This window comes from Megalops cyprinoides, chromosome 3 (assembly GCF_013368585.1).
Source record: "Megalops cyprinoides isolate fMegCyp1 chromosome 3, fMegCyp1.pri, whole genome shotgun sequence".
NCBI lineage: Eukaryota > Metazoa > Chordata > Actinopteri > Elopiformes > Megalopidae > Megalops > Megalops cyprinoides.
Window position 1 is genome coordinate 45,416,953 of NC_050585.1, and position 26,102 is coordinate 45,443,054.

Below are 26,102 nucleotides of genomic sequence, written 5' to 3' on the forward strand. Positions count from 1 at the left end.
ATGACAAAAATTAATCGTAAAAGTTTCATTTTCATAACTTCCAAAGATGTTTATTTTATTACTTTTTTTTTTTTTTTACAAAAAAGTAAAGGGAATTCCAGAGGAAGGTATATTGATTATTTATAATTATTTCACTAGCGTTTTCTTGACATATGTTTTGCTAGTCGCAGTAATATTTAGCGTGTGGGAAATAGATTTTAAATAAATCTGATTCGTGATTTTAGAATACTCTAGTTCGGTCTTACAAGTACGTGAAACACACCGCCCTCCTCAAGCGTTAAAACTCATGAATATTGCAAACACTCTTAAGAAGCAGTGTCTCTTTAAGAGCGGAAACCTTTGCTGAAACAATTGTACAACCCCCAACAAGTCATTGAATCTGTCAATCACCAGGCGGTGCTCTTTGATGTTGTGAGCCCTCGCCTTGTCTTGAGCTCAAATGCCCTATTTGTTGCTGCCGGGCTGCATTACTTTCAACGTGCGGGGCCACTTCATAGCATAACAACTTTTGTTTTGTTTCATACATTTGCCCTGTCTGAGAGTACCAGCTGGACCGAACATTACGAAAAGTTTGAGCCCTTCTGTCTTTTGAAAGGGGACAAAAAACACCGCGTTTACTTTTTGTTGTTCTTAAGCAAAATGCCTCAGCTCAACAGTGGTGGAGGAGATGATCTTGGAGCTAACGACGAAATGATTTCCTTCAAGGATGAAGGCGAACAAGATGAGAAAATACAAGAGAGCGCGTTCACTGAAAGGGATTTAGCTGACCTGAAGTCGTCCTTGGTGAATGAGTCGGAGATTAATCAGAATCCAAACAGCGTCGCGGGTCCCGGGGTGAGATTGCCTTTAATCTCCGCTGAAACGGTCTTCTGAAACGTCTTATAAAAGTTTTGTTTTTGTCACTGTCGGTAGGCTGTTGTTATAACTTGAACATGTTTCTTTTTGTTATTTTTGATGGATGATTTCTAGGCAATCCGACGTGGACATCAGGATGAACACAGAGTATACTCAGACAAACACAGAGATCATCTCGACGACGGTAAGAGAACGATGCGCTTGTCCGTACATATGTTCCTGCTAATGATCTAAAATGGAACGTTTCACGTTACATACCGCAACATTCTCGGGGTAGAACGTTGGCCGGTGGTTTTAACCTACCTTTGTCCCGTAATCGTGAAGCGGCATTAGGACATTCCGAATCAGAGCTGTTTTGTATTTACTCAAACTCACGGAAGCTTTAAAATGACGAATTACATCGTCAGGTGTGAGTTACCAAACCACATGAAAGCTGTAGCTGTAATTCGCAGGTTAAAAAGTTTCTGTAAGTTTTCTTAGTCGCATAGTTAGTCTATATTTTAAACTATTCACACATGACGAGAACTGTTCTCAATGAGTAAGGGTTATTTGTTTTTATTGACTCTGCACGTGCTTTAATCGTGTTTATGGATATAGTATTAAAAGTTAAATTTAATCTTAGTGCCGTGATGTAAATATTTCTCTCAGACTATTGTTTATGAATTTGGTTGATAACAGCAACGTATAGTAGGTAATCCACAACAACCGTGTGCAAGGCTCTTAACCTGGTCATGGGAACGTGTCGTGAAAGTTACCACTGCGCTGGTTTACATCGCAGATCCTTTGTTTTGAATATATTGGGGCCACGCACGAAGACACGCCACAAATTTTGTAGTCAGCCACAGACAGCAGAGACCAACGGTGGGGTGTGTTGGCGTGTTTAAAAAACAGTAAAAAGAGAGTGTCGTGTTCTGGGGTTTGCAGCCAGGTAACCTGGTGCGAGAGGTCGACATCATAGGTGGTTGTTGGTCGTAGTGCTTGCTTTCTAAATCAGAAAGTTCTTGGCATTTCAGAGGTGTGTGAAAGTAACTTGTAACCTTAATTTTTCACTTAGTTCTAGTATCTTTTATGGGACAACCAAGTGTTGAAATTGCAGCTTTCTTTGGCCTATCAGATTTTAGTTTTGCATTCTTATAATCTTGTGTGGACGAGTAACTTTGACAAAAAGTAGTGCATTTCATCACTTTGATTTCCTGTTTCATAGTGTCTAAACACCAAGATGGAGGAATGTACAAAGCGACACCCTATTCGGGATACCCGTTCCTGATGCTGCCTGACCCATACCTCCCCAACGGTTCTATGTCGCCATCTGTAAGTCCACATCGCTGTGAAACCACATGTGTTCATTCATTTACCATTTCTGTGTAAATATGTGTAAACACTGCAATCTAGGCTCACTCTCATTAGAAACTGAAATGCACATTTATTTGGTGTTATGTGGAGGGCCGTGAGAGGAACATGCAACAGTTATTCTGACAATTCGAGTGGCTCCTTTTTTCTCTTCTCCATACTTTTGAGAAACACTCATATTCCCACAGTACCAAACGTGTAACTGCAATCCGATAGTCACAACAGGCTACTATCTTGTCAGGAGAAATTGGCTTGTGGATTTGTGTGTTGTCCTGGGTTTTGGGTACTCGGAAGTTGCCTTTCGGCTTTATCACAGACACTTGTCAGGGAACCCTCACACTGTTGAGTCCACACCTCACACATGGGGGGGGGGGGGGGGGGGTAGTGCGATTCCAATCTGTTCCCTGTAAAAAGCAGGGGTAGGTGTGAGTTACTGATACCATGTTAATTTGAATAACTCTTTTTTTCCACCTCTGTGTTGAAGTTTCCATTAAAAAAGGGTTATGTCACATTAACGTACACAAACAACATTTGGTTTGGGTTGTATAATTCCTACAAGCAACTCTTTACTCAGAGGAGAAAAATGAGTCTGAATTTTATTCATTATTTCCATGAGGGTTTAACTCACAGTAGTCCAAACTTGTATTTATTCCTCTTGTGAAGATGGCATTTTACCAGGCTGGGTACATCCACTGTAAACATTGGTTGTGATCTGTGGTGACCTAACTGCATGAATATGGTCCTCTGAATCTAAGGTAGTTAGGCAAGCCTGATTAACAAAATGCACTGGACACTAGATATGAGGCAGTCAGACTATGCTGGTTTTCTGCCACTTAAAATGCCTGGAAGCACTAAAATGGCAGAAATCTAAGAGCATAAAAACATATTTCTGTGCATGTGTATTGACTTATATAGAGTTTATTTCCAATAGGTTCATTGTTACATTTTATACACATTTTATTTTTGCAGATTTACTACTTGAACATTAGATATAACAGTTTTAGAAATGTTTGATTAATGAGATTCAACATACTTGTTGGATGTTTTCAAAACTTTATTTTCTTTTGCTGTGTGCTAGCCAACAATTGTATCAGATTTAAAATGTACTTTTGTATGCTACTGTCAAGACCTTCAGAGATGTGGAAATGATTTATGGATTCAATGAGTTATGAATGAACATTCTGAAATCAGATATTGTAATATTGACACATTCTTAATACAGAATTACCATCCTGGGCTCAAAACATTGTCAGTCAGTAGTCTCCTTTTTGCCTGTTGTCGTGAATAGTTTTCCTTTTTGGTATTCTTATCTTTCTCGGGGTGTCACAAATCTTCTAAAAGGATATTAATGTGTCTTTCCTTGCCCCATTGTGGCATGCTCAGGGGCTCTTAAAGATTGTGTCGGAAGTGAAGGGCACTTTCTTCGCTGTGTGTACGGCTTCACACTAGGCTCACTTGTCGCTTCCTTGTAATTAAACCACTGAGGCCACAAGAATACCTGTATCTTGAGAGGAGAGGTGATAATTATAAGACTGGGGCAGAGGGGGGAAACATAACTGTGAATCTGAAAATTCGTCATTTGTGTGGTTATGTTCACCTTGGGACAAGGTTATACTTGCATTACCCTCTTGCCATGTTTGGTTTTTTTTCCCCCAGTTTATTTTCTTTCATAGACACATATCACTCGAGGGCTCAAAACTGAGGCTCCGCTCACTGAGCTGTGTCTTCCATTGCTCTGAAATCACATCCTCAGTTGAAATGTATTAATTACAAGTTATCTTTTTGAATGCAAGATTGAGGGCAGTATTTTGTTGTCTGAACAGCATTGTGGGTTTTTTTTTTTTGCCTAGCACTCTTGTTAAGAGTGCTAGCAGCACGTAAATTATTTCATGTAATTATACACTGAAATTATTTTTTCTGTTTCCACAATATTCTGTGGTTGAAAATGTTTTTGACATCTTATCATAATTCATAATGTAAGTAACCTGAATTTATTTAGACATGAGAATTGGAAGTTGTGAAACATCTGCTTTTCTTTGTTAAAACTTTCGCATGGTCCCCTATTGGATAAGCAGATTTGTTGCTGAAATGTTAGGTTTTCAGTACCTGGGGGAAGCTGGAAAGGATTCTAAAACAATATCCTCATGAAAAGATTAAAATGTTTTTGATTTGTGTTTCAATCAATAAGTCCTAAAGCTTCTCCAAGCAGATTGTAGAACCAAGGCATTTTCCCCCAAGACAATTAAATTACGTCCATTATTTCAGACTTACTGCCAGCCTCCTCACCGTGAAATAACAAGCATTTCTGTTAACTTTGGCGTGCTCACTTGAACAGCATTATGGTACAGCAGAAGTGCTTAAACATCTCGGAGCTGTAAGTATGTACTTCATCCAGGGATGTAGTAGCATTCTCCTCTGCACAATGCTCTGTCTGTCATGGGATGTGAGGAAGAATTAAGTTCTTCCTGCGACATTAATGTAGCTATCAGTCGTCTTTATGACAGTGTTTCGAGGGGGGGGGGGTGGATTTGCGAAAAATCCCAGCTAGACTTAAAATCATTTTTATTGGCTGAACAATTGCACTTGCAGAGTGGCGCTCCTTTGATGGGAGGTTGTAATTCTTGGGATTACGAGAAGACATTTGTTTAATATGGAGGGATCAACGGAAGATTCTGGGTTCGCCTGTGCAAGGAGGAGGGAGTGTGTGGGGGAAGGGGGACTAGGGACGGGACAGGGGCAGTGGGCACAGTGGTTTGGGAGGAGGCCTGAATTGAACACAACCCCTGGATGTTGGATTTAGGGGGGGAGCCGCCCCCAACTTCTGGGTCTCTTCCAGAGCGTGCTCCTTCTCCCTGCCTCTCCTCCCGGACGGGATTAGGGGGATGTTTGCGGCCGGTTCTGCGGGAGGAGGGCTGCCCTAATCAGAGGAGAACAAAGGCACTGTGATGTGGAGTATGTGGTCCTTCAAGAGGAAGACGGGCACAAACTCATCCGCCAGAATGTGAGAGAAAGAGAGAGAGTGCGAAGGAGACAAAATGCAAACCCTCTTTCTCTGAATGTGTTTATTTTTTTACGGACGGTTATCCAGTCTTCAAAAACTGTGCGGATTCAGGCTGAAAATAGCATTGTCATAGCAATTTTGTTACGAGATTAATGTTAGACTTTGGTAACTGGCTTGTGTTACCTACCCATGTTTTGTGCTGTTGATGCCTTAGTTACCTACAGTAGCCAGTTGCACCCCCAAGATTCCTCATCTACCCCCATAGCTACCCCAAAGAAAAAAAGAACTGAAAAATCAATGCAGCGTCTTTACATCTACCAGAAATGTACCACTCACTCTGAGATATGATACAATCCCGGTGTAGCTACTGGCAATCATAACTGATCAAAGTTTGCAGTTGCTGTAGCTGGCAGCAGAGCCATTTGTGAAGTCTGTTTTTCCTGAATTGCAGTATTGACTTTTCTTTTCATTACTAATGTGAACACATGAGAGCAGAGCAAGATTAAAGCTGGTTGTTTTTTGTTGGAATTTAGAATTATGTAATCATGCTCGCAAGCATGAATCTGCAAGTACACAGAGGCTACCTATTTTATGTAGTCACAAGATTTGCAGCTACCCTTAAAATCCATACTGTTCCCATAGGGGGCTTTCCCTGCATACAACTCAATCTCCAATATAGACCCTTGAAACACAGCTTTTTGTAGATCTACCAATAGGTCTCTATAGTCATGCTTTGTGCAGTTGAAAAGCACACAGAGGAAATTGACTACACAGCTGCAGCTTGATCTTGTGCTGTATATTCACTGTAGTGAGGTTCCCATGGTTTCGATCACACTTTATAGCTTTTCATCTGAAATCTGTGGATTTCATTAGTTTCCTTTCTATATTTAAAGGTTTTGAAGAGTCACCCAGGAAGGTGTGGTCATTGTTTTACAGGAAGGGGTTTAAAATTGTAGGATAAGTTTCCGACAGCTCCAGTCACGCCTGAGGGCTCTCCTGTGAATATTTACTTTTGAATCTATCTATTATCTTAAGCAGTTTCAGCAGTTTTAGGAAAGAGGCGCTCTGGGGTAGCCAGTGAATTTGTTTTGTGCCACCCCCCCCCCCCCCCCCCCCCCCCGGCCAACACCTCCTCATCCCGAGCTCGCTCTTGTTCTTGAGTGGTTTGCATTCACACTTAAGATAGGAGAAGCCTTCAATGCGAAGAGATAACGCCAGAGTGCGTAAGTACACAAACCTTCCGTTTAGGGAGAGTGTGGTTTACAGTGGCTCGTCTCCCCCGCTGATAGAGCCTCACGCTCCCATGTTTTTAAATCAGTCAGTGCTTCCAATGTTGACTGTCACACTTGCCACACAGATACTTGTCAGCACACGACAGTGGAAACTCTGTCTCCTGCTGTTTTGTTTTTTTTTTTTTTTGTGCGTGCGGACTTCACGTTCATGTGTGTTTGCTCATCACTGTTTTTTTTTTTTAGGCTTGGAGCCTTGCGTAGACTGATGTCACTCCTGGTGTTCCCAATGTTAAAAAAAAAACTCCAAATGGAGCCACAGAGGCTCATGGCTACATCGTTCAAAGAGCAGATGTTTAGCTAGGAATTTGAGGTTAAACTGCCGTGGATTAAGTAGCTCATAAACAAATTCAGGTTCCGGGGTTTGCGGCACTTAAATTCAGCTTGTGTATATTGCGTTATATGTGCCCTGAGCACTGGGTAAAACATGTTGTGATTCATTGAGAATTCTTCTCTCTGCGTTTCACAGGCGCCTGCAAATATCTGAGTCGTACGCGTTTGCCCTTCCTCAGACAAAGGGCCTCATTACATCCATAGGCATGGATTGCGTGTTCCCGGATCACGCTTCCTTGTCGCACATTGTGAAGCCATGTTGATTCTGGCTTGTTCAATCAGCCTTTAGTCTCCAGGCAAACAATGGGAGGAACATTGGCTTAGTCTCAGTAATCCGTCCACACAAACCAAGGGTTGGAGGATCCAGCTCCATGCTCCTGACTGACAATGATAAGGAACTGTCCCATGATCGCTCTTTGCGAAGGAAAAGAGGCTTTGTCCTGGTTTTGTTGTGCTGTTTGTAACTTCCAGCAGATTCAAAGCGCCACACAGCTTGTCAAAGCAGCAGCGTTTAAGTGTAAGATAAGTAAACTGAATGAACACATGGAAAGCTTCTGGAGCAGAGAATGATTCATTTGAACCCTTATAATGTCTTTCCTTGAGGGATTACTATTGTGGTCGGGAAAATGTCAGGGCTTAACTGCTCCAGCAAACCTCAGGCCTAGCCGAGCTGTACATGGGTTTGACATGTGTCTGTGGATGGAGGCGGGCCTGGAACTGATTGAGAAGTGACCTGCTTTCTCATAGGCTGGGAGCACCCACTAGAGAAAGGCCAGCAGAGAGGGCACGGTTTCGTGAGACTGCTGTCCAGCAAAGTAGCCGGGAATGCTTATCAATGTCTGGTTTGACTCCTTGGAACCAAGGTGGCCCCCATCACCTTTATTTGAGGTCCAGGTAGAACCGGGAGGGCGGCGGGTGGGGGCAGGAGGTAGTCTTGCTTACAGTTGGTCAGAGGCAGCAGAGTAAAGCGCTGGTGCTCATGACTCGAGGTGTGAGGCAGGTATGCCCTTGCCGCCACAGCAGCGGCAGCAGAAACAGCTGCACACGTGAGCATGCTCTCATCTCGCCTCGGGCGTTTTAAAAGGGACAGCAGGAAATGACAGAGTGCAAATTTGAATACAAATGATAAGGGGCCCCTCATCTTACAGCCCTTTGAAGTGGAAGGGCTTTAAAGAACCCTCGAGAGAAACGCGCAGAAACCCATTTTACACGGAAGCGGAAATGTTTAAAACGTATCAGACCTGTTGAATGTCCATCTCAAGGCCCGTCTGTGTCGGTAATTATTTATCCACTCGGTTCTTTTTTTTTCCGGTGAGGGAAAGGTAGGACGAAAGTGAAAGACGGGCGTCGAACAGGAAACGTGCTGCGATTGATATTCCGCTTGTAACACGCAAAGAGAGATGCCTCATTTTATTAGAACGTGTGTCAGTCATAAGGGAGGCTAATGCTAGCATCTGTTCCATTGTTTATTGCTTTTAAAATCCTACATACAGTGAGTGACATGTTTTACAGCAACACTGGCTGATGCGCGCATCAATATTAGGCGGGCGAAGAAGAACCCTTTTTCCAAATGCCTTAACCTGCATAGGCTTCTACAAGGAACTGCTAGCGGGGTGCCTGGGTGTCTGTCTATGGCACCTTATACAGGGGTTGGTTGGGGGGGGGGGGCACCTGTGTGACTTATTGACTTTTACACAGGCAAACCAAAAGCTCTTCCCCTGTTCTTCCCTCCCTCAAACACTTGTTTACAAAGAACACAGGAGTTCTGTTTGAAGCGCAGATGCAAGTCTCTCAGACTCGAGTTAATGAACTACAGGAAGGTGCTCAGTGAGGTTTAAGAAGACTATTTCCTTCCATGTTCTGCTATGCAAATGATCATTTATTTTAGTCTGTTTTAACATTACTAAATTTAAACAAAAGGCAGCAGAGTAATTTTGTCCTGAAGCTATTCAACAGAATTTTATGCGGTCCAGTTTGGTATTAAATGCTCATTAACATCCATGGTGAGGCTGTGGCTCACCCTCCATCTGTTGCTGAAATGAAATGAAACAGGGTCTTGCTCAGGTGTCAAATGTAGTCCAGTTTTGTTTCAGTTCTTTACTCAAGTACTGTATTTCCTGTTTTGCCCTCAAATGCAATCTTGTATTCAAATGACTCTCATGCAGCCCTGGCTTTTTAAATGAATCACTGCAAGCCGCTCAAAGGGCCGTCTGCATGACACGTGTTTACTTGCAGCCTGTACTTTTATTTAAAAAAAAAAAAAAAAAAGTGGGGAAAAACCTCCACTTGCAGACTAAAGTTACATATCAATCTAAAACAATGGCTGGTGGTGATGGTGTTGGTAGAGGTGGTGGTGTAGTGTAGGAGAGAACTTTGATTTGCATGAATAACTAATGGCAGGATATACTGGGTTGAATTAATCGTTTGCCACCAGCAAGCCCCCCAACTGTTGCCTACACGGTGGAGCCTTTTCTCCCACTCAGAACGGGGGGGGGGGGAGAATGGCGTCTGCAGTGCAGATGTCACACTCCGCTCACACTGCAGGGGCTGCTGGGAAGTGAGACCATGCCTGCAACAGGCAAGCGCACAGCTGCCACATTCTCACCCTGGTGTCTGACCTCTCCTCCATTTGGTAGAGGTTGGTGTAAGAGCACCAGGGTGTGACCCGGGGCGGTGGAGGTGGTGGAAGGAGGGGAGGCCGGGGGGGGGGGGGGGGGATAGCCCAGGAGGTGTGATGTTAAAACTGGGTGTCAGGGTAAGAGAGTCTCAGGTGGCACGTCTGCGGTTCTACTGGTTCCCAAAAGTGCTAAAAGGCAGCCCAAGTTACAGCAACGGCTCCATTCGTGGCCGCCTGACCTGAGGTCAGTGCTTGGTGGCGGTGATCAAGCGGCTCGTTGTGAAGCCGTTTCAAATTAAGACTGTTGCGGCGGTGTCCTCTTTTTAGTCTGCGCCGAGCCGTACGTCACCAAGCGCCGGCCTTTTATTCTGAAAGCTTTATTGTAATGTTTTTGTCTACATTTACAGTGAATGTAGGTTCTGTACCAGTGGTTCTCTTGTGTACACCGTAGAAAACAATTTTAAGTGTCTGCTGCCTTTCATCTCCGGCTCCAAGAGGACCTTTACGACCTGTTTGCGCTTGTGTGTGTGTCCCTGTGTGCCGACACGGTTTTACCATGTGTGTTTAGAGTAGATTGAAACTTTCATCTTTCCGCGTTTGGTTTACGCGAGCCAGAGAGGTGGAATTTTTTCTCCGTTTTACATGCAGGGGACTGTGGCACTTTTTTTTTCCTGCTGCAGTAATTACTGTCATTTCAGAGCTGCCCTTTAGCTTTTGCACGCTGGTACATTTGCGTTAGTCACCTTTGACTTTTCCAACTACTTTTCCAGCTACTTTTAACTAACACCCCCCCCCCCCCCCAGAGTCTGGTATATTTGTACTCATTTATTGTCATCTGTTCAAACAAACTATCTGATGAATGTCTCTTTCCTGCAAAAGCTTTAACTGAATGTTTCTCTGGTTGATCACAGTTGTGCCAGTACCAGAATGGGCTTCTGTACTGTGTTGAAGGCTTGCTCAATGGCAGACAGCGTCTTGCCTTTTTCTTAATTTAACCCAACTGGTGTGAAGGGCTGATGCTGGGTAGGTAATCTCTGTCATGAGATGCAGATGCTGCTTTCTTTTTATTTGTATTAGATGCTATCATAACCACAGCCCCTTCTATTTAGTGCAACCCTGTATATCTGTTGACCAAACCTTACAGAAAGGTCTCTTGCACAGCTTTACCACACCAAACATACTATGGCTGATTTAATCTAATGAGAACGGTTGAATATGTAGTAATTATCTTAGTGTTGATGCTTAAAACAGTGCATTTTGATCTTCGGAGGATCCCCCTCATCATAAGTTTTCATATAAGTCATGCTTCCATCATTTGCATTTTGAATATGTTTAGATATTTTTTTCCTATGCCTTGTTACCACTTGGTTTCCTCCTTTCTTTTTCTTTTCTTTCTCTCTCTCTCTCCCTCTCTGGCAAGCTCAGCTTTCCAGTTGTTGCAGACCAGCTATCACAACAGCAGCACTTGTCCATGGGTGAGGTGAAAGCAACTTCATGGCTGAACAGCCAGCCAAAGAAACATTAAATTACATCAAACATTTGTGCAAACATTAGTAATTAGAGACACGAGCAGCCATTGAACCTCAAGCCCAGTCGCAAACTGCCAGCAAGCTTCTGTTTCACTGTAGGCTTTCAGCAAATGCTCAAAATATATCAATGTATATTTTTAAATAAAACTAATATGGCCAGAATAAAAAAAAAAACTACCCTCTGTCATTTGAAGCAGTTTACATTAAGAAACCAAAATGTCAGCCCAAGCCAAGTCAGAAGTCAGATTGAGTGATTGGGCCCCAGACCTCTGCCAGGGTGAATTAAGCTTGTCATCAGTGCTGGAGGAGAGCTGGCCCTGGCTGAAGTGCAGAAACAGCATGCATAGAGTCAGGGTGCAGGGCTGGGCCAGGCTTTATCTTCATCTTATCATTACATCTTTCAGACCCTTAGAGTCAGAACACAGAGCTTGCCACTCTGGGTATGCAGAATGCTGAGGCTCTGAGCACAGGTTCTGACCTGGCTTCAGGCTCAGAAACCTGTAAAGGCAGGGCGCAGCACTGGGCCAGGGTGTACATTCAGAACCCATGGGGTCGCCACACAGAGCCGGCTAACTCTGCATGAGAAACCATGGGTCGGGGTGTATGTACAGAAATGTGGGTGAACCTATAGAGTTGGAGTGCAAGGCTGGGCCTAACTAAGTACAGACCCCACAGAATGGCAGTGTAGACCCTGGCCTGGCTGTATGTACAGACCCCAGCTTGGCAGTATTTGCGGAAGTCACAGAATCGGACCATGGAGCTGTTCTGGGCCATATGCACAGAACTGCAGGTCTGGCTGTGGAGCCGTAGGGCTGATCCTCCCAGAGACCGGCCCAGCGGTGACGGAGCAGCAGTGGGTGGGTAGGGCCGCGCCACGGAGCCTGCTGGTAGATGGGTATCAGATGGAGCGGGATTAGGCTGTTGTGATCACACCCACGTGTGCCTGCCCCATGTGGCTGGGGAGGCTCCACCAGGTCTGGGCACTCACTAATTCCGGGTGTGTGTGTGTGATGGAGAAAGCGGGGGTGGGGGGGGGGTGCAGGGGGGGGCGTGGGCTGACCCCAGTGGAAGGAAGTTCAAGCCAGAGCCTAGCGACAAGACTCCACATGTCCCAGACGTGTTCCATAACCATGTTGTACAAATGGGTTTTTCTTATAATAGAATCTGTATCTTAGGGGTAAAGAAACGGTACATACAGGGTGGTGTCGGTCATGCTTTTCAGATGCTTTGTTTTTGGTCGGACGTGCACATATTGTAAACAGTGATAGGAAAAAATACTGCATAGTGACTTAATGGGTTAGACTTGTTTCAAAGGGAGGCTATTTTGAATGCATCTGTGAATTTCAGTCGATGTTGATTTTGTGTGTAACTGTGTTTGTTCTCTGTGCTGAAGAGTGTATGTTCCTCACGGAGAACAGAAGTGGAACTCCGCTGCACAAAGTCAAGGACAGTTTACACTTCTCTCTTTTGGTCAGGGCCATGGGAGTTTGAAAGTTCACTTCACTTTGCAAAGGAGGTTGTTCTTTTTTGGATTTTTTTTTTCTGTGGTGATGTGAAAGATGGGGTTTTGGTCCTGAAAATATATACAAGAAAACCTTTCACCGCAGATCAGAGAGGAGGATGTTGAAAGATTGTGAAATAGTCCAGCAACTCTTGAGGGACAGGATTCAGAGAGATGCAACATATTCCCATATGAACAAAATATTTCTGCCGTTTTTCCAACTTGAATCGTGATGCAGAGTCTGTTTTCCCCCTGCTTGGATGGAATTAATTTGTTTATTTTTCCATCTTTGGCTCCAAAGGGGAATTCAGTCAGTTTTTGTAGGGGCATTAAATTAGTCTTCCTATGAAAACTGCAGTCGGTTATTACATTTTTATGAAGTGACATTCAGAAAGATGTTAAAGACCTCGTGAGATTTCAATATTCCAGTGGTATGTCAAATTATTTCTTGGCCATTTACAATTTCCTATAAAACATGGATTAACGTGCTCTACAAATAGAAGGGGAGCGTCCTTCTGGTGTTTGGTAAAATGCATTGTAAATTATTGAGCTGCTTCTATTTAACTTCATCTTTTCTGACGCTTGGGCAGAGCAGGGACCACCTTATCCATTGCGTGTTCGTTCTTGGGACTTGCCCTCATCCTTGAAATTGCTAATGATGCATTTCCTAGAACGAAAGTGGGACAGAAAACGAAATAATAAAAGCAGGTGTGAGAGGGAGCAGACAGAGCCAAACTGGAGTTAGTTAATGAGTTTCCGCTGAGGGAAGCAAGCCAAGCCCCAGTGCATCTCTTTGCCAGTCGTCAGCTTCTGTAATGGCAGTTTTCATGGAAGTTGTCCATTCATTTCTCTCCCAATAAGTGATATTTTCATTCCTCCCATCCTCCCTTCCAAGGAGGCGGGGTGCCTTCATCTCTAATGGTGATGGGGGTAGCCGGGTGTTACACAGCTCCATTGCTTGTTCGACTTTAGGAAGATGTTAAAGTAATTCGCCTCCGTGGATATGGCAAAAAATTCACTGGTTAAACGAGGCATCTCAGTTCCATCGAACCGCTCGTTCTCCTTCAAATGTTATGGAATGTGGTTTTCACTGTGGTTTCGTTCCCCTATGATCGCACAGAGCCAACTGGAAACCATTTCACTGCTAAAAATAGGGCTTTGCTTATGGGATTGAGAACAAGGTCTTTGTAGATACCAAACGAACATGGGGGGGGGGGGGGGGGGGGGCTTCTTCAAAAATTACATCAAGTTTTAAATGGTTAGCATGAAAGTCATTAACATCCTGCCATTTCATTTGAATCAGATGGGAAATTGATTTTAAAATGGTCAAGTCGGAAGAAGCTTTTTTTAGAGGAGTGTGCCAATGTGGGGGGTACCAGAGAGGGTCTTGCCTGTTTGGCGTTGCTCTGTGACGTGTACGCCTTTAGCACCCTGTGTTTTGAAACATTAACTTTTATGTTAAACAAGGGGGATTGTTAAGCTGCGCGTCAAATTATTTCCAAGAGGCGTCACTTGAAAGCTAGTGGGGGCATGGTCGTCCACAGACTTCAGGCCTCGTGCCTGGGTGGTTTAAACCACCCAGATATGTTATTATACGTAGTAGTACTTTACCATAATACCCCTTTGCTTCCTTTTGAAGTCAAACAGATTCCTGTACACATTTTTTTGTGCAGAGTTCAAAATGGCCAAACAGAACTCTGACATTCTTCAGTCTCTTGAATGGGGGGTTATTACTGGTGAGAGGATAAGTACATTTATATGGGCTTTTCCTGTGTCTTTTACCTTCTCCAGTCTGGTGTTGTTTCCCCATCTCTTAGTTACCACAAGATAAATACATAGGGTCAAACCACATCACTCACAGCTAAGAGAGGAATGCTGTCAGAACCATAACAGACTGACTCGTGTTTTCCGTCCCACGTTTCGGGAGATCAGAGCGCGCCTCTGTGGGGCTGTTCTCAGATCAGAGCTAAGACTCTTTCCGCGGGGCGTTTAAGAGACCCCGAAAGGAGAGCTAAAAGACGGTGCGTGTTCGGGAATCGTTACCGCTACACGCGGCACGACTACAGAGGTGCTCGTCTGTACTCGCGCACACTCGAGCGTACAGGCGCACACACAACTATAGTGGCTGTGTACTTCGGCGCAGGCCTCCGACAGAGATCTTGTATTGAGACAACAGGAAAGAGCAGCTCTGCGCGTGCTGTAGCGAGAGGCGCACCGAGACAGGAGAGTGAATGGCAGCATTGAAGTACAGTGTGGTTTGCTGAATGTTGCTGGGTACGTGGCTGCACTGGCGATTGAATCTTGGGAAAAGGCAAAGGGCATTCGAGAGAGACAGAGATGAGAGAGAGTGAGAGAGAAAGCAGCAGCTTACTCCTCTTGTCATTTGCGTTATCTGATTTGTGGAGGATGGAGTAAACCAAGCCTCTGCGACAGCGCTCTGGCGGAAGGGAGTTTGCAGTAAACAATGAGCAGCCGGTAACCACGCGCGCACCTGGTACACCTCACCGCGAACGTCTTCAAACAGCCAGAAACGCCCTCGCTGCAGGGCTTAACCATTTCAGAGCCCCTCGGCCAGAAACACCTTTGCGCAGGCACACCTTTACCATTCCACAACCGGGGACACCTTCACGGCTTCCTCTGCACCGTGAACCAGCTTTCAGCCTGTCAGACACGCTCATGACACAGTTTCATTAGACTGCAGCCTTTCGGTTGTCTCGGCAAAACACAGGATGGACACAGCAACATCTGTACAGTTACTTATCATCTGTAAACAGCATGAATGCTGCATGTGTGCTAATAAAGCATTTACATATTTACAAATGAATAAATAATGTCCTTCTGAAAATGGCTCACAGATGTCAAGAATATAAAAAATGTGTTCTGCTTTGTTTTCTTGAATTTTCTGCGACGGGCTTACGCTGTCGTAACAGTTAAGCGTTCCACATTCATATTCATCTGCCTGAAATGTAACCCTCTGCCTGCCATAGCGAAAAGAGGTCCCTTCTGCTTAACTGGAGTTCAGTTAAAGGCGCCTCATGAACACATTGGTCAGATTTACGGCTGCAGAACTCGAATGAGATCACTTTAATAACCCACCCTCTCTGTGGTTGGAATATCAAAGGGAATAAATGTATCATTTTTTTTTCTGGGGGTTTTAAACAAACTACATCAAATTAAAAAATGGCCATAACTTCATCTTTACGAATACCGTAGACGCATTCATGGTTGAAGTAAATGTTCTTCTTATTAATCGACTCAAATCCAGGGAATACTGTCTGCAGCTGTATGTTCATTAACAAAATATGGTATACTGTGTTTAATGCATTTTTGGTTAGAGATGGCTCTTAGCTCAGCACAGGCTCTCTGGGAAGCCAGTTTCCCAGTTCTCTGAGAGAGTGAAAAGTATATTTAAAATGATTTTAGATCGACGAGGATCCAAACAACAGTGTTAAGTGCATCTTTCCCCAACTTTGTCAGATCACGGCTTTTGCACAAAGACAGGCGTGTCGTGCCCAAAGCAGGACGGCTGATCAGAACCATACAGACAAACTTGACCGCGTTTTCAGCCAAGTTAGGCTGATTTGAAAAAGATGCATTGTTGACAGGTCTTTTATTACCTTGGCTGGATCTGTAATCTGTACACAATTTACAGCAGGTCAGAGGGGCCCTTCACTGTTTGTTGTGACCACAGAGTGCACTAGCAAAGCACGACACAGAAGCATTGCTCTAGCCCTTGCCTAGCCCTTGGTACCTGGTTCTGTCTGTGTAGATGACAAAGGGGGCTTGCAGAAGTCGTGCGTTTGTGTTGCTTTAAAGTGAAAAAAAATGGGTAGATAAGTGCTGCAGGCTTTGGTGGGGGCTTCTGTGCAGCTTGCGACTGTTTGCTCTGTGTGTACAGTTATGAGGTTAAACCCTGTGGTTTACCATGGAAAATAAAGGCACAGGTCTCAGTGTCACCTGAACTGCAGAGCACTCAACCTGTGGCAGGAGGGAGGCAGCAGCATGGAAACTTTCAAGAGTGCGGGTCACAATTTCTTTGTATTGTCGTCTTTTTTTTTTTTTCCCCTTCCCCCTTTTTTTTTGTGTGAACAACAACAACTGCAGGCATTACCTGACCCCTGGGGATGGCGCGCTGGTCTGGGGCGGAGGTTGATATAACACTTTTGGGGGGGTCACACAGAGCCCGCTGCCTTAATGTTTCGACTCTTGAGTCCTGTCACTCGGGTACTGTATCGGCGGCGCTTTGGTTCCCGACCAACGTAAAGCCGCGATCCCGTACCAGCCCAAGCCCCAGCTCCAGGGAGAGCCGCCCACAGTAGTGAGAGAACGCCGCCTGGGAGGGGAGGCCACTGTGGCATGGCACGGCGCTTCGCTCCATGTTGGTGTTGGACGGGGATGAAACGGGACGGGACTTATCTGCAGCATCAGAAGCCGCGCTGCGGCAATAAGGGAAAGGAGCTGTTCCGAGTTAGCGTCTTGGCTCCGGGGAGCAGTTTTCTGGGAGAAGGGGGGAGTCGGTGAGCAATTACAGGATCCAGAGGGCCCCAGCCATTCAGGCAGCAGCTGGGCCTTTGCAGGAGGCGGCGTTCGCATGTGCGGCCGCATATTTACATTACAAATAGCTGAAAACAATCGGCCAGACCGCAAGACAAATACGGGCTATTGTTTCAGGGGGGTTGGCGTGAGCGCTGGGGTCGTATCCAGCCGTAATCGGGCGTTGCAGCGGGCTCCCATCCCTTTTTCGGTGCTATTTTAGGTGGTGGCATTGGCGCTTTATTTTGAGGTGAAAATTATACGAGAGAGGAAAAAAGGCTCGGTTGTCTTATTTGTACAGATGATCAATTGCTCAATGCCACCCTCCGCTTGAGGGCTTGGCATTGCCCCCCCCCCCAAAACCACCAGCAGCCATCTTCTCTTGAAAAACACGACGGGAAAGAAGCGTTCGTTTCACTGTGCGGTCCAGGCCGACTTCGGCCTGGCTCTCTGATCTGTCTGTGGCACGCACCCCCCAGGCCCCGACCACCCCCAATCCCCCCCAACCCCCCAAAGTCATTGGAGGCAGGGGTCTGCGGTGGCCCCCACACCGCTGGCTGTCTCTGCTGCGATCCTGGGAGACCTGCAGCCCGAGCTCTGCAGCTGGCCACGGAGACAGGAGGAGAGAAGCCTCACAGGCTGAGAGAGAGAGAGAGAGAGCCAAGCGCGCTCGAGAAACACAGGATGTGAGGTCACCGGCGTGCGGGCGCTACCTGCGCACCCTGCTGCTGTCGGCAGGGGACTCTCACGAGGCGAGCAGCCTCTGACTCACCCATCTGCATTTTTTTGTCCCCATGTGAGTCACACGACCGTGTTTTTGTCCCCGTGTGCAGAATGTTCAATCCTGAATTTCACCTACGCCGCTGACTTATTGTTTAAGGCAAAAGGTTAAGTTCGCAATCTGACCAAAACCCTGAACAAGCAATGTATTGGGACTAATGACGAAAGGGTGCATGTGCTTAGAATGTTTCCTATTGTTCATACTCCTGTTTACCACACCTGTGTGATACTCAACCCAGTGATCCTCCTGGTGATCACACTACATTCAGATAGAACCTACCAGCAGTGAGTGCCAAGATGTCTGTTTATCCAGCCATGTAGCGATTATCCAGGTCTTACCAGATTAAACAGAGCAATTTGTGTACATTGATCATAAAGGTAGGATTTAGTCTGAAATATTTAGTTATATTTAGGATGTTTGTGTTACAGTGTGTGTTTTGATCACTGCACAAAGATGCCGACACCAGTTCAGTTTCATCTCCGGCAGAGACCCTGCCAGGTATGCAACAGGGAAACCAGCACTGTTTGCATGGGGTGGTGTGTGTGTGTGTGTGTGTGTGTGTGTGTGTGTGTGTGTGGGGGGGGGGGGGGGGGGGGGGGGGGGGGGGTCGGAGTTCTAATAGACCAAATCCATTCCTTGCTGTGACGCACACAGCAGCGGGTTAAAGGATAACATGGAAAAGAGAGTGCTTTATAGTGCTTTGAGTTCCAGGAGATGAAAGGAACAGCCTGAACATCAAATCAATACTCCCATCAATAGAAACATCTACAGGAGATTAAAGAGAAAAAGAGTCGGGGAGCCCTTCATTAACAGCAGACAAGGGAGGCAAATGGAAGGCTTTAATTGATGTGAAGAGGACAGGCATAATGCCCGGAGGTGTGTGGGTGAAGGTGTTATAATGGCGCGCCGAAAACCGTCCCGGCCATTCAGCTTGTGTCAGGAGCCGAAAGCCGACAGAGCAAGTGCCCGGTCCGGCGCCGGCAGACCATTGATCGCTGCTGTTTGGAGTGGGGCTTAGAAGTACCGTGCGGGCCCCAATGCCCGGGAGATCGATTTAGTCTTACCGGGCCCACGAACATCACCCTTGCTGTGACACACACACACACACGCAAATGCTCACACACCCCACCCCATCTGATCCCCCAAATCACCCCCCCCCATTCACTAGGATTGCATAATCAGTACCCTTAACGGCGTCTGCATCTCAATTTCACCGTTGCCTGTGCGGATTTGGCATGGCGACAGCAAACATAACATAACGATAAACACGGGTTGCTGCAGGAGGGATTAAAAGGTACGTTCCCGTGGTGTTCTGGAGTGTTTGCGGTGGCTGCCACTCCTGTCAGATGTAATTCCCTGAATTTTCATTCTGTAGCCTCCAGATGGTGCTTGTTACTTTTTCGAGAGCAAGAATGCTCCCCCGTCTAGAACCGCTCTGGTCTTCTTCTGCTCATAGTCTCATGGTGTGCGCACATCACATTCTGGCATATCAGATGCCGTTAACTGCCTGGGACGGTACTTCTGAAAGACCAATAAAATATTGGAACAATAAATATAGACACACGAAAGAAATGCTGAGGGAAAAGGTTTAACACAATCCATAAAGGAAAGGATCAGCTTTTGCACAGATATTCACTTAAATGAAAGAAATCTCTTCCCAAATCGTGGCTGTGTGTTTTGCAGGGAGAGAGTTTCTGATTGTGATGGAGTGGGTGATGTGATTGTGCCATCACTGGTGCTGCTCAAGAGACTGTAAAAATGCACAGCTTTGCAAAGGGCCTCTTCTGCTGACAGTGCTCAACAAAATGTGACATTAATAGACTGTACTGTATTTAACCTGGACTGTAAAAGAGAAAGTGTTCTTGCCAGGAAACGAATAGGGCCTCTAACTCCTATAGCAAGGTTTTGATTTTCGGTCCTTATCTCCAAATGTAATTTGTCTCTCGGTCTAACTGTAGAGCTAGTCCGGTAGCGCTAGAATCCACCGTGATGCAATTCCCAACTAGAGACGCCTCAGTTCACCCAGATAGTTACGTTTTTTGTCATTGTCGAATTAAGGACACTTTCACATTTGGTGTTCGTTTGCTAGCCTTTCGCCATCTGATCTATCACCCGGTTGTGAAACGAGGTGTGAGAAATTTGTTTGGTTTCACATTGGTTAAGACATTATGTTTGCTGCCCTGCAGATATGTGAAGTAATTTCCCCGTGTTATCATCACACCCTTCCTACAGGAGGCCATATGTTTCTCAAATGCATCTCCTTTCACAAGTCATTTCATCTAACTTAATCCTGCATCGCTAACCCAAGATACTCCACTGAGGGGTGGACCTGGGGGCTAGCCCCAGGGATTGCGTAATTTGGGAGGTCTGGCTGTACATCTGTAGGACAGGCTCTGACATTTTAAGGCTGGGATGATTCAGATTTGTAGTCATGGTGTATTTCATGTTAGCTGAACTGTAATTCTTGCCATCAGAGCTAATTTAGCTTAGAGATAGTTCTTTGAAATGTGAGAGTGAAAATTCTAGTCATCATTAATAAGCACGTAGAGACAGGGTTGTTTTTTTCAAAGACATCCTGCATTTGAAATGCATTTGCAAAATGTCTACTTTATTTCCTTTGGTTTTCACTGGTTGTAGTGAACAAGTTAGAGCCTACATAGCTACTACATAGCTCAACTTAATATTGTTTAATATTAGTGCGCTGCAATGTAGAATGAATAAATGGTTACTCCATTCATATGTGCCAGGTTTGAATATTTATTTTAAAATGATAAATAAAATAATGAATCTACAGCTAAAATGCCACAATATTGGAAATGTTTGTGGCATTTACAGCCTTGTATAGCATATACATTTTTGAAGATAATGAATGTGTCACATCTTGCGTGTTGCTGCTAATTTGAAGATGTCGGCAGAATTCACGATGAAGCTGACTTCACCGGCATGCTGTAAGCAAAAAAAAAAAAAAATTGCGTCATAAACGTTTGTAGCCGCCATGCAAAAAAACTGACAGGCAGGCATGGCGGGCCCAATGATTTCCATAGGAAAGAGGACGGTAGTTTGAGGCTTGGTTTCTGCAAACTGCTTCGTTCGATTGTGTGTGTGCCCTTTTGATGAGGCAGTGTGGCGGTTTGAATTTCAGCTGATGGTGTCTCACCTACTGCTACAGAGCGGCTGGCTTTGGAACATTTTCAGAGGTGAATTTTTCCAGTACCACTTACACCCACCTAGGTCGTGCTTGTTTGTAAATAAATGAGCCAGATCACCGGTGTTTGATGCTCCTCTCCAGACAATGTTAGAGGAAGAGGTCGTGTTTTTTATTTTATTATTCATCATTTGGAGAAACTGGCATTGGTGTTCTTTAAAAAAAAAATGGTGCAATCCAATGTAGTCAACAGTGTCATCTATGCTGGCCTAGCTGTCCTCACACGTGCTCGTTTCGCTTTTGAGCCAGTGCTCAACTTTTGAGGTGCGACTTCTGTCATCTTGCTTGCTGATTTGCACCCTCCCGGACCAACCCCAAACACGCCCCAAAATCATGTGGCCTACGCAATTATGGTGCGGAAACACAAACCCCACGATTGCAGTGCTCGTAAATGAATTGTAGCAGCTCGTCTTTGGTTGGGAAGACATGTACATTTGGAGGATCCCACTTAACCTGTTGATTTTTCCTCTGTCACAGTGAAAAGGGCCAGATAATATGTGTCCAAGTCAGTATATCTAAGCACTGAAAGTACAGATGGTAATGGCTCCGGGTACAGTCTGGAGCAGAGAGGCCAAGAATGAAAAAACGCTGAACATCACTTTGAATAACATGTCAGAGCTCCTCTGCAAACGCGTCCCTCATTTAGAATGATGTCAGCTGCGTTTTTTTTTTTTCTTTTCTAAATGAATAGCTAAGCAAATGAGAACAGCATGTAATTCTTAGTCCCGAGGCATATGGTTTACAAATATACAAGGCATTTCAAAATATTCTTTCATACAGAGAACCCACAGGACAAGCCTCCTTGAAGCCGCTTCTCTCTTCATTTGATTTGGAATGATATCGCTTCCCACATCTTAGCATTTAGCGCTGTGATATTTGAGCGCAGCGACTAAATTGGAGTGGCTGGTGGGTTTAAATCCTGCCGTGAGGTCCATCTCTAGGAGACTCATTTATGATGTCACACTCATTCAACAGCAAATTGTTTCCCTTAAGGGAGAAGTTTTTTGTCGTAACATTTAAAATGGCCATAAAGGCGTTTCTCTTCACATCGAGACTAAACTACAAAACCTGTTTGTGTTAGTGTGTGAGCAGGGAGGGTAAAAAAGCTTTTTTGCTTTTGAGTTCACATTAACTGAGGCGATGGCTGTGTAATGGTTACACAAGCAACATTAAATGCTTATGCTCAATATGTTCCTTCAAAATTTTTCAAACTTTGTAATTTAGCTTAAATCCTATTAAAATTTAATTAGTTCTACTGTACTTGAACTGCTCGCAGTTAAAATACTGTTGATGGTTCATCTAATTTATGATTCAGTTTCCATTTAATATTAACCTTGTCACAAATCCACTGGTTTAAAGAAAAAAACACTGCCACTGAACTACTTTGAAGGATTTAAAGAGCTTAGGACAGTTCTCATTTGACCTAGACAAGCAGCTGCACATTTTCATTAAGCTGTTAAATAATTAGATGGTGCGTGGCACAAGTTATGAGGACCGGGCACAGGGTACACCGTGTGCCCATGTGTGCCAAGATGTCTCACTGCTGAACTGGGACCAGCTCATTTGACATTGCTGTAGACATATATATGTATTATATTATAAATTTTCCTCCTCTTGGTGTGGATTCCAGAGCAGGCCTACTGACTCCGCATGCCGGTAACCATGGGAACAGCATGGCTGCCTCCCGGTGCGGCGGGCGCCTGCAAGGAACCGGCCCAGCAGGTGGGCAGAAACCAGCTGTAGGGGGCATCTCTGCTGTAATCACTTCAGCCGCAGGGCTAAAGTGAATTAATCAAAAGGAATAAATTATTACATGAAAGCACTGCAGTCTCTCTCCCCTCTGCTTGTGTCAGGCAGCCATGTTCATATTTCATTTGTCATCACATATATTTGCATCAGTAATATATATATGTGAGTGAGTGAGTGTGTGTGAGAGAGTGTGTGCGTGAGAGAGAGAGAGAGAGAGAAAGAGAGAATGTGTGTGTGCACGCATGCAGTACAATATAATGTATGTGGCTTTTAAGACCTGCACTGAGGTCTGTGACTGCAACTCAAACTAGCAGAGAGAAGTGCCTGACTGGTGAATAATGGTGCAGGTGTGATTGGCAGATGCCTAAACAGCAGGAAACCACCACCACATAAACACAGAACAGCTGAAAGGAAGCTGGTAAACTAATGAACAGTATACATTTGATAGTGTATTTATACACACACAGAAATGAAAAGTGTCCTTAATATAGTGAAGGTGCACCAGAGCAGAGCAGAAGGTGCACCAGAGTAGGTTTAATTTGTGCAGAGCTCAGAGCCCGCCATCTCAATCAAATTGCTGTGTACTCTCCAAATCAGAGATACACTATCATAAGCCCTGCGGGGTCACACATCCTGAAATGTGAACATGGGCGTTCTGTCTATTCAGTTCTATCGAGTACTTCTCTGTAAAAAAAGTACTCCTCTCTGCGCAACCACTCCAAAGACCTCTCTTTCATCCAAAGTGTTTGGTCAATGTGTGTTCTTATAAAGGCTAGCAGAAAAATAAACAGACTAGATTAATTTCCCTTTGTTCTCTGTGATCTTAACTACCACCCGGGATGCCTTGGTCCTTATAATCCTGCTGTTTTTGTCAATTTGATATATAGATTGTTCAGTACGTTGCCTTGGCCATGGCCTGGTCATTTTTGTATTTCTGCATAAATGTATGAATGTCTCAAATTGTGTGTGACCATCAATCCTATACTGTGGTGGAGGAAACTGATACAGGTGTTAAAACTGGGAGTGGTAGAACTAAAATCCACAATCCCAACCAGTGAGAATGATTTCAAATGCATTTCAGTGCACATATAAGCCTTTAGCTGAAATTAAATAAACTTTTCCATTAGCGCTACAGGGAGTCGAAGGTTTGCAATTGGTCCAAACCGCAGAATTCCCAGATCACAGCCTCGGTGGGAAGCCTCAGCATTAGCATACATCTGAAGCAATTTCAAACCAGTTACCACCACTGGGCTGGAGTGGGGTGGAGACAGATTTAAAAAACACCACGGACTGACCCTTAACAGCCAAGAGCAGTGTGTGTCTGTGTGTGTCTGTGCGTGAGAACATATATGATACTACAGTACTAATATACATATATATAAACACCTTCCCCAACATGTCAGAGCAAGGATTTCAGAGGACTCACAGCAGTACAAGTACCCTCTGTGAAAGCCCTAAGGAATAATTTTGGAACTGTTGCTGAGTACGCCTGGCTAAGTTGCAATAAAACATGATAATAAACTAGGTCATTTGACTATGTTTAGACAAAAAGTCAATCATGATGCCATTGTTGTAGCTGGTTGGCTGAAGACATAATCTGTTAGTGCTGTTGATAGTAGATTGCTTCGAAGTTTGTTGAGTCTTTGTTGGTAGATCTAGTTTCTTAGCATCAACACAGAAACAACATGTCTAAAACATAGTTAGCTCGCTACATTTTTACTTTACCTGGTGTAGATTTTATAGTGACAGCAGGTGGTTCTGTGCTGCAGTTTTAAGATAATTAAGGTGCTGCCTTTTTTCCATCGTGCTGTCAGAGTGGAAGGAGGGAAATTTATCTGTAAATGCATTGCTCTATTCAATTTGTTATATTCATTTCAGTTAGGTCATTTTTAAGATATTCTTTTGTGTGTGTGTGTATGTTTTGATTCCATAATTCTTCCGTTTAGGGTCCACTCAGAGGCTACATGTTGTTCAAGTGTATAACTCCGTGACGTTGACCTTCTCTCTGGGCTATATAAACAGTTATAAACAAAAAAAAAAAAGGTTTTTGTTTGTGTTTTTTTAATGATTGATTATGGTGGGTTTTACAGAAATAAAGCTGAACCTGTTTCAAGTGGCTGTAATGTGAAAAGAGTTAAAAAGCAAGTCGTTATCTGCGTTGAAGGAGAACAGACTGACATTGTTATTTAGTATCCATAATTAATCCAATTGGCCCAGAGCATCCACTTAGCAGTAATATATGCATCGCAAAGGCAAGGGAATGTGTGAATTATGTTTCAAAAGTGAACCCAATAATCAAATTATTATGTTTAGTAATAGTACACTCTTTATATTTCCTTAGGGCACCTCAGTGATCTCTCTGGGATTAGTGCCTTGTAAGATAAAATGAAATATTTTAGATAAAATATGTTGACTGTATTATAGTATAAGAATTATTATCTGTAGTCCTTGGTTAAGTATTTTGGTGCTTTGCGGAAGACACAATAACAATAGTTTTTTCTACTGTTCAGACAGGGACCAGAGGTAAACATCAATGTCCAAATCCAGATGCTTTCTCATTGTCTTTATTGTTGGGTTGAATGCAAGTCACATCATGAGAAATGTTGCTACTCCTGCCCCAAAACTAACAGGTGCATCCAATCAATTAATAGGTATTCAGTTTCTTTAAGATGCTTGGCAGCCTGTTTGTAAAAAATCAGAAAAGGAAATAGTTTGCATTGGAGGAAACATGTGCTGTGATGTTGATTAATGTATTGACTGTTTTTGATATAATTTGATTCAGCAGCTGAAAAATGTGCTCATAGTTAGCTAGCTAGCAAAATAGTGATTTGCTTGGAAGGGTGCAGCTGTGGATGCCAGTAAAACACTGCCCACTGTCCCGCCCCCACCACCACTGTTGAAATTGTCTCCACTCTCCTTCCGTGAGTAAGCTCTTTTGCCCTTCCTGGCATAACTCAGTAAATGGAGACAGTTTAAACATTACCATCAGAAGCTAGACAAAGGGCTGTCTTTTGCTAATGTCTATACTATGTCTATACTCAGGAAAGTGGAAAGAAAAATGCTTCCTACTCTTAGCAACATAAGAACAAGAACAGTCTCATCTTTATGCTTCATGTATCTATGGGTTGTCCACTATCTTGTTCATGAAATTTGATTTCAGTCACCCCTGATTGGCTGATCCTTGCAGTGGACAGGAGTGGCTAACTGGAATTGCATGAAAGGAAATACAACAGAAACACAAACAGGACCCTTTTTGGTCTGTGGTTCTGGTTCTTCTTGGTTCTGGTTCCAGTAGTGGAAAAGATTATTAATCACAGGTCCACTGGCACTGTGCTTTGATAGATCTTTTTATCACAAAT

The 26,102-nt window shown here is 44.2% G+C and overlaps 1 protein-coding gene across 4 annotated transcripts in view; it reads left to right on the top strand.

Annotated features, from left to right (window-relative positions):
• The first annotated feature begins 432 nt into the window (after window positions 1-432).
• Window positions 433-26,102, top strand: part of tcf7 (transcription factor 7) — a 46,494-nt gene continuing 20,824 nt past the window's right edge. For all 4 annotated transcript variants that reach the window (XM_036524347.1, XM_036524350.1, XM_036524348.1 and 1 more), the window contains exons 1-3: window positions 433-834; window positions 970-1,039; window positions 2,060-2,166. In XM_036524347.1, coding sequence (XP_036380240.1) covers window positions 640-834; window positions 970-1,039; window positions 2,060-2,166 — 372 coding nt within the window. In that variant the 5' untranslated portion in view covers window positions 433-639. The remainder of the gene's footprint in view (window positions 835-969; window positions 1,040-2,059; window positions 2,167-26,102) is intronic.